We start from the raw sequence: 12713 nt of genomic DNA, 5'->3' as shown, positions 1-12713 counted from the left end.
CTGGCAACAATATAAAATAGACAAAAGAAGTAGATATATTAACGAATGTATTTTTCCGAAACTAGTTAATTTTCTTCATTGTTGTTGAAATATAATGCTCACAATCTAAATGCCAAGCGACAATCTAAAATATTCAGCAGTTAGGGATTTCCATCGAGAAATTCTGCTATGGATATAAATTCAGAAAATCCAGTGTAAGCTAGTCTTTATAAACGTTGGCAAATGAATGACACGGATTACAAGAGCCATGTTCAATGCACTTGTTTTCAATGCTACCTTTAAAGACTTAGCAGGCAGTATTCTTGTTTACTTCGTACATGCAAAATTTACAACGCCTATCGGCTTTTTTCTGTTCCGTGGACTTGTTGGCAAAACGCCGATCGGCGTTGGTCAGCATTCAAAGGTTAAGTCAGAATTAAAAAAAAAACTAAAACCCGTACAAAAAAAAACACTTATACCTGGGACGTACCTACTTCACAGCTTTGTACCCGAATATCCTGTATTTGAATGTTTTGGTTTGGCGTATTTTTCAATAAACATGTTTATTGAAGTACCTACTGGTAATATCGGTATCGTTCTTTTTTCTTATCGCTATGGTTATAAATTCAGAAACTCCGGTGTAAACCAGTCTTTATAAACATTGACACGGACTAGACGACCCGCGATGTTCAATGCATTTTTTCCAATGCTATCTGGAAAGGCGGGTAGTATTCTTATCTATTTTTTACATACTCAAAAAACAACACCTATCGGCGTATTTCAGGCTGATGGCCTTGAAAACGCCGATTGGTGTTGGTCATAATTCAAAGGCAACATTCAAATAAAGCTAATTGAGATAGATTGTCTTCTCCAAACAAAATTAGCTCTATAATATTCCACTAATATTGGAGAAGATTCGTAAACCATACCCCAGATATTATATCTCATGGAAGAAACGATCCATATTGAAGGAACGATTGAAGGTAGATTTCGACTATGCAATAGATTGAATTGATAACATATGTAACCTACCAATAAACTGATATAACCGTGCACATTATTGTAGCTGGTGACGACGTCCTTGATGTTTCCACTGCAATAGAGGCATTCAGGACTATCAGACATCCAGGACACGTTGAATTTCATCCGCATATCATTGAAACGCCTTATGAGCGTTTCCATATCGATTGTTCCATTCCGAACAAGTCTACCGTCTTTTTCCTTCAAAGCCATCATAAATTCGTCGTTCTGCTCCCGATCTTCGAACAGGGAGGGTCCGAACGAAATGTTCCTGTCGCCAGGAAACTGGTCCACCAGCGAGAAGATGTTCAAAGACGCGTTCATCTCGAGAGACGTCATATCTGAAATTCGGAAACGCAATTAGAATAATGCACACGTAATAACAAGATATCACGTAGTTCAATTTTTAATCCTATATTTATTGTATATATTTATTATACATCTAATATATAATTTGGAAAGAGACTTTGTATATATGTATGTATTTATCCTTCCGTGACGTCATCGAACAAATAATTCGCTTTTTTCCGATTCAAAGGATTCGAAGTTCTCTGGGGCGTAGGCGCCGAAGGCAAAGCCTTAGGGCTCTGCACCCTAAGGGGCGCAGACGTCGGGAGCGGAGCCCTAGGGGGCGCAGACGCCAAGGGCGGAGCTCTAGGATGGCGCAGACGCCAAGAGCGGAGCCCTTGGGGGTGCAGACGCCTATATATGAGACTTACTATATAATATGTTTGTTTGTTCGTGACAGTCAATTTAATAAAAAAAAACAAATGAGTATTCAAATAAATTTACATAAAATAAAACTATTCAAATAAATTTAATAAAATGTTTACTATTAGATAAGTGATGTTTAAGCGGTTTATATTACAAATACCGAGCGAAGCCGGGTAAAACCACTAGTTATATATGAATTAAATATATTTAAAAGGTATTTGAAAAAAATTCGACCTTGTACGGAGCGAACACAGGACCGACACATTTATTTTAAATTTTTTTTATTTAATAACATAATATGCCAATACCCATGCGATGATAAGTCATCGGGTACAACACTAGTAGTAATTGACAATAATGAACCATTTTTTTTACAAACCTCCTTTACGTTTCACTTACGATTACAATTCAGAAAAAAATTTGCCTCTTATCCGATCGTTTTCATACTTTGCCATATTGCTCATTTTGGTCATCAGTATAAGTAAATGCATCCTCCGCCATTACGATATGGATAAAATATCATTTAAGACGCGTTTGAAGTATGCAAATTTGAAATCTGGGTGACGTCTATGTAGTCTTTATTTTATACATAGATGGCGGTAGTAAAATAATGTGGGCAAAATAAACTTGTCCGCCGATCTCTGTTTATAATGCATCCGATGATATTTCATCAGGCCTGTAGTATATACATATGTACCTATACATATACATATAGCCAGCAGTTTGGCTTAGTGGTAGCGTATATATTTAGCACCACTGAGGTCAAAGGTTCGAGTCCTCGCCACTGCTGGTTAGATTTGGGGGTTTTGTGACTCCAAATCGATCGTTTCTCTATCAGAGTTTGCCAATTTTATCTGATCATTGCTGAAACGGTTCCTGAAAATTGGTATTAGATCTAATCCTGTTGTCACAAAATCTGCCTGTGTATAATTTGTAATAATTATACACAGTAATCTGAAATCTATACATATCTCTATAGACATCTCTATAATTTCGTATTTATTATATGTATTAAAATTGTATACAAAAAAATCTAAAAATAATCCATAGATGTCTCTATGATTATTATTTCTGATTAATTGTTATATTCTATATATTCTGATTGTATATGTATGTATTAATGTATTTCTGATTTCTGATTGTTTATGTATTCTGTATTTCGTTAACGTACACCCGTCGCATTGGAGCAAATATGTAATGGCGAGTGTATATTGATTTGTAACAATAAAATAATATGTAAATATTACGTACCAGTTGTTTGTTTTTCTAAATGTGTTCACTAAATTTGAATGCAATACCATTCCAGGTGACTAAATTACAAAAGTTTAATTGTTGATAATGTATAATATAATATGTACATTCTAACAATGCCATTGTGTTTTATGTAACTTATATCTAAATAATAAACTAAAATATCCTAAACCGTTTTACTTATGTATAATATGAGCAATTGAATTAAATTCCACAAACTAAATTATTACAATGCGAATAAAAACACGCTGTTTTTTGCGCACTTTTGAAAATGTGAAAGGTTTTAAATGAGATTTATTTTCAATTCTGCTGAAAATAACTCTTCATATATTTTTAATGGCTTACCCGTGAGTAATATTTCAAAAGAACGATTTCACTTATAAATTACAATGTTTATATGTACGGGTGAAAATTTTCTTTATGGCTAAATATCTCATTTCGGAAAATTCTTTGAAAATTACAAAAATAAATATAAATATATACACACCAAGTGTTATAAAAATGAATGGAAAAAATATACATAAATCCATAAATATTATCATGTAATTATTATCTCAATTATTGTTACAAAATTGACCTCTCCACATATTACGTGTAAATAACAATATTATATCACGCGATAATACTATGTAAGTGAGAATTCCATAATGTGGCGTTAACAGCCATACCGAGCTCCTTACTTATAGCGTTAAAGCCTCCATAAATCCAATGTAACGACTTTTATAACTCACCTATGTATACATTTACTGGTCCGAGTACAAATAGAATTGACTCGAGATATTGTAAATATGTATAACTAGTATGTTTTAATTACACGCGAGCATTGCGAAAATCGATAATATAGAAAAATTCGGATGTGACCAACCCACGACTTTATCCATGTATTTGAGGTATATAAGAAAGATAAAAAAAAATAATTCGACAATTAAACATACATTCGCATTCACAAATATCGGCTATGAAAGTGTTTTCGATATAAATTGAGCGCAAATGTAGGGAAACTTAAACAAGACAAAAGATCTACTTCCGGTTGTCGGATTTCGTTCAAAATTTTTTTAATACTTAAAATCACTATAAATATTTTACACATCAAATAGAAATATTGTTTTAAAAAAAATTACTACTTCCGTTTTGCGAATTCTGACCAAAACCGTATCAACTCTAAGTTAGTACAAAAATAATACATTGAATACATACAATTATAAATTATCAGCTTGATATTGTCAGGGGTGTGGAAAAAATCGTGTGGTCACAATATTTTTGACTTTTCTAAGAAGAAAAAATCCTGGCGCAAGTCGAGCAAAGCAAAGTCGTTCTCAACTAATAAGATTTTTTAGCTCGCAATTTTACCGATTTAAAATTCAGCTCACTTCCAATTAACCCTTTTGAACGAAAAAAAAAATATTGTGGTCAGAACACTATCCTAATAAACATGTTTCAATAGAAAATGCTCAATATAAAATAGTATTAACAGTGGGAAAAAATCGCAAGTGAAAATACGTACTTTTGACTTTTGATTTGAACTGGACGACTACTTAGAGAAATTTTAAAGCTAAAAAGTAACACAAATACAAGATAAAATACCCCACTATAGATTTCAATATTCATTTTGAACAGAAAATTGACAGATTTTGAGACATCGACCGAACAACACCAAAATATAGAAAAATCGCGCGATTTAAAAAACACATATATCTCTGAATCTCGAGCCAATCAACATTTTTTATTACCAGATTCGTGTTCACTGGGAATAGATCTATGATAAAAGTCATATGTCGTCTCTGAACCAAAAAAAAAAATCGTTATATGTCGAACAGTGTAATTAACATGATCAGAGTTCGAATCAGTCAAAATCTCGAGTTCGAATTTTCGCATGATCACAAAACTTAATTGTTACTACGTACATACATACATAGATAAAGTAAAAATTCTAAAAATCCATCTCCAAAGCCCTGATTATATTTTATATTGTAATATACATATGTAGGTTCAAATACTTTTTTATGGGTTGAATTTTCTAGCAATTTTAATTTATAAAGTGTTAATAGATCGATTATTTTTTATTCATCTCCTGACTATGCTTTCAATATTTCAGTTTCTCTTCTGAAAGCTTCTATGAATTTTTCAACGAATATAAACAAACTACGTTCAATCTACATACATATATATGTAGATTCATAGTCTATCCTCTCGTTTTGCCATTAGGATACATCGACAGCAGAACACTCTCGTTTGATAAGATCAGTACTGTTTGATGATGTAATTGACTGAGAGGCTGGATCTGTTATCGACACAGGGTTCGATGAGTGAGTCAGCGAAATTAAACCGTGATGGTTTAACCCTTCGATTAACTGTCTGTTAAATACATGTAATTATTCCTTGGCTTTGTCACACTAGTATAATGTGCAATTCGTGTGCTGCTAATTAAGTCGAGTATTATTGAGAGCAAAATTCTGCAACTCACATATATAATACTGCATATACAGGTACATATGTTTGGAAATGTTTACGACAGAGAAAGGTATTTGTGTGGGATTGAAAAGCTGTATTTCCCGCAAGGAATGTATCGTCGTATAGATTTTTGAGTTTTCCTGATGGATCTGGGTCATAAAAGTAATCCACTCTACATACATATGTACATATGTACATACATATATGGTAATAACTCTATCATCGATGTTTATATTTTTTCATATATGTACATATGTTTATGTACATATATTGCATAAAAGGCCCAGAAAAGGGATGAATAATATATACATACTTATAGTCTTTAAAGTCCTTTGAAGTCCTAAAACTAGTTTTATGGTGCGCGTGTGAAACTGTAAGCATTATCGTTGTTCTAGTTTTTTTCTCCATCGTCGTAGACTTTTATAAATAAATAAAATAAATGCTCTGACGAATGATTTATCAACGTTTCATTTTTTATACTCAATAGCTTTTCTCATATGAGAAAAATGGACACTTCTTGGATTTTTTTTAGCCAGAAGATTTCAATGATTAGTACCATTTAAAGTTTTAATATTTTTAGTAATCATAGTATTATATTATTCTAATGTTAATGTACAGCATAATAGGAAAAAGAGCTCAAAAACCTATTTACAATTCTTAATTACCTAATGATGATTTATTCATACGGTATGGGTAAATAAATATAATTGTATTTCCTAGTAGAATACCGTAAAAACACTCATAAATATTATTTTTTATTTTATTTAACCAGCGGCGTGGACTAGTGGTTACCATATTATGCTTTTGAACAGAGTGGTCACGGGTTCGAGTCCCAATAGAGTCCCACTGCCGGCCACACCTTGATTTTTGACTCCAGGTCGATCGTTTCTAATCAGAGTTTGCCAATTTTTCTGATTTTATTTGAAACGGTTCCTGTGAAATTAGCATTTTCTTGATAATCTCAAGTTATTCAGCGTGTTGAGGTTCGCCAATTTATTTAGAAAATGCTGCAAAAATTTCTCCATAGATGTCACTGTGGATGTTTGTATGAATTTGTAGATTGATTGTATTGCATCTGAAAAGTACACTTTGGAGCGACCTGTAAAGGCGAGTGAGGGTTTATGTTCTATGAAATAGATATTATAAACGCTAATAATATATATGCAGAAAATATTATATATAAATAGTATGGGATTTTCCGGGAAATTGGGATACTGAATTTTTAATTCGAATTAGCTTTGAGTAACTGCTACATGTCGTCAAGGTGACTGCCTCGTATTTTCTCTTTTCCTCGGTTCGTGAGAATGAGTTCTCTACTTGCACGATTCAAGATAAAAGAAAAACTAATTTTCCCGAATTAAGCGAACACGATGAAATCCTAATTTTCCAGTCATCAAATTTGTACGAACTGAAATTCTTTCATTAACACTAACTGTGAAGGCACTTTCAACGCTTTTCATTTAATGCCATACTTGCCTACGCATAATACCAATTATTCCAGGTTCTGAAAATCGAGTTGTTTAAATAAAAATCCATTATAAACCTCCGCAAAGAAGTGAACTGGGGTGAGTTTTATTAGCGGGGAAAGAAGCCTGAGTCATTAGACGAATCTCGTCTTATCTACCAGCTTATTCAGACTTTTATGAGTTTCGACCCTCAAGCTCAGCAGAAAACAACAGGAGAAACGCTCCTATGAAACGCTAAATGAACTATAAATAAAACGTTCTTCTTGCCACGTTTAAAATGAAGAGGAAAATTTTCATACACGACTTAATTCTGCAAAATATTTAGCAGAAATCAATTTCAATAATATATTAGGAGGTTTTTGTTGATATTAATAACATTGTTCGACACGAAAAATGTTTCAGAGACGAGATATGACTTTTCTTATAGATCTATACCCAGTAAACATGAATCTGGTAATTAAAAATGTTGATTAGCTTGAGATTCGGAGATATGTGTGTTTTTTAAATCGCGCGATTTTTCTATATCTTCGTGTTGTTCGGTCGATGTCTCAAAATCTGTCAATTTTCTGTTCAAAATGAATATTTGAATCTATAGTCGGGTATTTTATCTTTCATTTGTAGTACTTTTCACCTTTCAAATCTATATAAGTAGTCGTACAATTCAAATCAAAAGTCAAAAGTACGTATTTTCACATGGGATTTTTTCCCACTGTTAATACTATTTTATATTGAGTTTTTTCTATTGAAAGATGTTTATTGAGATAGTGTTTTGGCTACACTATTTTTTCTTTTCGTTTAAAAGTGTTAATTGGAAGTGTGCTGAATTTTAAATCGGTAAAATTTCGAGCTAAAAGTTTGTACTAGTATTTACTCGTATTTACACGAATCTGAATTGAATTAATAGGGATAACATATTAAATTGTCTTTATATGAAAATTAAATAAAATTCCACTTATAAAAATTAATAACAGAAATTCTATTGATAACTGGCTTACCTCGATAAAATAAACGAAACGTATGTAATCGGATATATTCTAATGGAATTTCAGGAATAATAGACGACTTTCAGTGCCTTTTTTTAATAGATTTTTCTTTTTTGGAATTTTTCATATTTTATTTAAGAATAATAAAGCGAACCGAGAGCCAGTCTATAATCGATATCATCTCAATTTTCAGCTGAAGCGATTTTCCATCGCTTAAATAAGCGAATCGCCCATTTATTTATTCAATTACGTGAACGACCCATCATCGGTTCCGCTTTACGACCGGATAAAACGACTATTAAACGACTTCCGGTACAAATTTCAAAACGCACACACGCACATAGACTTGAAACACACTTCAGTCGAATAATACCCACATTACGAATACGTAGTATCGTCGTCATTTTAAATTACGCAAAATTCGCCGAGAAAACGGGGATGAAAGCGGAATTTGGGGCGAGACGCGGAAGTTCGCAACAAAGGGTAAGAAGAGAAACCTTAAATATTTAATTGAACGAAAGTGTATGAAGGCACGTCTCTGGATATCTCGAGCAAATAAAATTTAAGCCTGTCAAATATTTAGATATTAATACTCGATTCGATTTCAGCTTAGTCCGTATCGGCAATGCGTGACGTTGACTGATGGAACATGCCAACCGGAAAATTTTCCTTTTACCCCTCAATGGAAGTTTCCAAGGGATGAAAAACTGAAATTTATTTTAATACCGCACAACGAAAAGGTCTGGAATGCTATTTACTATGAAAATTGAATGTAATAGAAATAAATTTGCGTCGAAATCAAACGGCGACGGAAGACATTATTCGTAGAGGTTTTCGGTTGGATTTTGGCGCGAGAAAATCGACCCCTTTAAGGCTTTCTACGTTAATGATATGTCTTTGGAATCCACAGGGAATCCAGGACTATCTATGCTGGAACAGAAAACGGGTCAAAATCCCACTAGGTCGATCGGACAGATAACACCGAAAGAGCAAAGTGGTCGCCTATTCATTACGATCTCTGAATTTTGGTCTGCTAATTTAATTTTTAATTTGAAAATGTTCTCGTGAATACATTGAAGAATCTTGGAATAATCAAAATATGACGACAATACTCTAATTCTATGAAGCTAAAAATCAAATTATAATCAATTACATGAATAATATATTACATGAATAAATGTATATGTTAATGTAATATAATATACAGGATGCTATGAGCAAAGCCTTTAAAGAGTTGATAGCTCATATAATTTAGAACATTTTGAGCCACTTATTTATTTTTTAAACATTTTTAGTAAAAACACCAAAATCTCACAGTTAATTGCTAATACTGCCCAAGTTAAAAGTCGAATGCTAGTCAATTATTATTTTTTGTTTTTCTAATGTTTAGTCAATCAAATAAAACAAATACAAACATCTGTGTCAACAGAAAAAAATATTAGAGATGCAATAAGTTTATAGTAGAAAAATACTGACATGTTTTTGTACTTAAAAAATTACTAAATTTTCCTTAAGAGGTCAAACATTTAAAAAAAAATGCCTCCTTATTGCCCTTTTAAAGGCCTAAAGAATTCGTTCAAGATCATATGACATAATTCTCACAATTGTTATACATTATTTTTTAAATTTAGGGGGTAGCTAGCGCCCTCATAGACCCCCCCCCCCCCCTTGGCGACAGCAATAACAAATACATGTACATTGAAATTCACATTGCCAGTATCTGAAATATTTGTAATAATGCAAAGGAATATTGAAAACTTCTGTTTAAATGTGCTAAAAACGTTTCGTAATTTTCTAATTACCAAACGTTTTTAGCACATTTATACATAAATACATATACACTTATGTGTACATATAAAAAATTGCTAACCTCATTCATAATACAACGGCAATATAATTGTGCTTTCACAATATTTATTTATAGCAACTTGATAATGAATATATAACAAAAGTAACAACTAAAATATAACATAATTAACAGAAAAACTATAATTTATATTATAGTTGTAAGTTTTAGTTTAAAATTGTTAAGAGGGCTGGACAGCAGCGCCTTGTCCATACAAACGTACTGTACTTCTCCCTTCTTCAATTATGGCACTAGAGAAATTATTTTTTAATATGCTATGGATATCCACCATTGGGGTGCATCTATCGTTTTATTTTTTTGATTAATTATTTTTTATAGGAGCTAGGAGCCGCCAAACATCTATAAAATCGCCTCTTTTTTACACCCACGAAAAGAGTCTAGCTTGGTTATTTAACGGTCGATTTAAAAAAAAAATACGCCGATAGATGCACAGAAAATATCTTTCTCATATCGATGATAAAATTTTTTTAAAAATTGGTCCAGTTTTGGAGGAGAAAATAGTAGAATACGAAACCTCGATTTTGTCAATTTAAAATACGTTTTATCTGGTCGAAGCGCAACTGTCGCATTCACTCAATATATATATTGATATATATTGTCGCATTCACTTAATATATACACACACTCAATATATATATCGAAGAAAGGATCGGTAACAAAAATAAGGTTTCGGGTGTACAGCCCTCTTAATTGTGAAATAGTGAAATAATTCATTAGCAATTTGCTATTTAATAATAATAATAAATAAATAAAATATTTATTAAGAAGAAAATGAAAAGTATGTTCGAGTGCAGGACCTTTGTCAAAGTATTTTCTTTCTCTTTTTTTTTTTGCTGTCTCGCTGAAAAATAATCTAACACAATAAAATAAATCCTGTGGTGAAGATAAAATCTTATACGAAGGGGATTTCACCGTTCTTCAAATGAAATTCTTGCCGGTTTAAAATGCGCATACATTACACGCGTTAGAAACCGAGTAAATTTGCGTGCATATATATAAAATAAATGTCTTACCTTAAAATTGAAAGTTTTCAACGGCGAAAAATTCACATGGAAAACACTCGAATTATTCGAGGACAGGACCGTGATGCTCGGTCGTGTGCCACCGATGAAATGAATCATAAATTGAATCCAACTAGACGACAATGGATGTGTCTTCTATCATCTACAAAAGGTTTCACTTTATGACTCTCAATTGCTTACGGGAAATAAAAACGTCAACAATGCAATGTTGAATTACAGTAAGAAGGCGTGCGGAATAATGGGAACGGTGACATTTAACCATGTAAAGAAAACTAGCGAGTTTTCCGCGCTAGTCTTGGGAAAATAGGGATATCCTTTCAATGGAAGACACAACTCGTATAATGTAAATACATTTTATACATTGCATATATACATATGTACATAGCCAGTAGTATGGCTCGGTGTTTGCGTATATGTTTAGCACTGAGACGTTACCGGGTTCGATCCCGCACTAATCTTTAATGCTGCTGATCAGACTTGGATGTTTGTGACTTCAAGTCGATCGTTTCCTATCAGTTTGCCAATTTATCTGATTTCATTGTTGAAACGGTTCCTCCATCAAATAGGCAAAAAATAGATGTCTCTATGGATTAATTCATTAATTATTTTTTTATATCGTGTTCTTCAGCCTCTCGAAATACAGCTATTTATGTAAAAAATGCAGCAATGTTTATAATTAATTGTCTAGAAAGGCGCATTGAGGTTTAGCTGTTAGGCCTTCCTGGTATATATATATGTATATATGTAAAAATAAATATACATATGTGAAGATATAATCGATCATACGAATAGTTGTTTTAAAGTTCAAGTGTATATTTGCTACTTATGGTGTGCACTTACATTTAGCACCGAGAGGCTACCTGGTTCGATCCCGTGCTAATATATTTAATGCTGCTGGTCAGACTTGGATGTTTGTGACTTCAAGTCGATCGGTCCTATCAGAGTTTGCCAATTTGCTGATTTCATTGTTGAAACGGTTCCTCCATTAAATTGGCAAAACCATCCTACTCACTTTTTCACCAATATCTAAATTTAATTTATGTACAATGTGTAAAAATTTATGTATGTACAAGTCTAAATCCATAGATGTATCTATGGATTAATTAATTAATTGTTTATATCGTGTTCTTCAGCCTCTTAAAATACAGCGATTGCGGCTTTGCACCTGTCGCTGATATAGTACCTGCAAATAGCCAATAATTCGCAGATATAGTACCTGTAAATAGCCAATAATTCGCAGATATAGTACCTGTAACTAGCCAATAATTCGCAGGTATAGTACCTGCAAATAGCCACAACCATATATTTAATGCTGCTGATCAGACTTGGATGTTTGTGACTTCAAGTCGATCGTTTCCTATCAGTTTGCCAATTTATCTGATTTCATTGTTGAAACGGTTCCTCCAACAAATTGGCAAAAAAACCATCCTACCTGCTATGTCACGATTATCTGAATTTGATCTACAATATATACAATATGCAAATATTTATGTACAAGTCTAAATCCATATATGTCTCTATAGATTAATTAATTAATTAATTAATTGTTTATATCGTGTTCTTCAGCCTCTTGGAATACAGCGATTTAATAATAAGAAATGCTGAAATGTTTGTAATTAACTGTCTATGAAGGCGCATTGAGGTTTAGCTGTTATGCCTTCCTGGTATATATCTATGTAAAAATAAATAAATAAATATATATACGTGCAGATATTATCAATCATACGAATAGTTTTTTTAAAGTTCAAGTGTATATTTGCTACTTATCGTGTGCACTTATGTATGTTTAGCACCGAGAGGTTACCGGGTTCGATTCCGCGCTAATATTTAATACTGCTGGTCAGACTTGGATGTTTGTGACTCCAAGTCGATCGTTTCCTATCACAGTTTGCCAATTTATCTGATTTCATTCTACCTGCTATGTCACAATTATTTGAATTTGATATACATATGTACAATA

At 32.6% G+C, this 12713-nt stretch overlaps 1 protein-coding gene across 1 annotated transcript in view; it reads right to left on the bottom strand.

Annotated features, from left to right (window-relative positions):
• LOC143916091 (G-protein coupled receptor dmsr-1) overlaps nucleotides 1-12713 on the bottom strand; it is a 154433-nt gene that overhangs the window by 8695 nt on the left and 133025 nt on the right. The window contains exon 2 of the mRNA XM_077436991.1: nucleotides 1012-1340. Coding sequence (XP_077293117.1) covers nucleotides 1012-1338 — 327 coding nt within the window. The 5' untranslated portion in view covers nucleotides 1339-1340. The remainder of the gene's footprint in view (nucleotides 1-1011; nucleotides 1341-12713) is intronic.

Source organism: Arctopsyche grandis, chromosome 8 (assembly GCF_051622035.1).
Source record: "Arctopsyche grandis isolate Sample6627 chromosome 8, ASM5162203v2, whole genome shotgun sequence".
NCBI classification, from domain to species: Eukaryota; Metazoa; Arthropoda; class Insecta; order Trichoptera; family Hydropsychidae; genus Arctopsyche; species Arctopsyche grandis.
The sequence above is the reverse complement of the archived record's forward strand: the minus strand, read 5'-3'. Positions and strand labels throughout refer to the sequence as shown.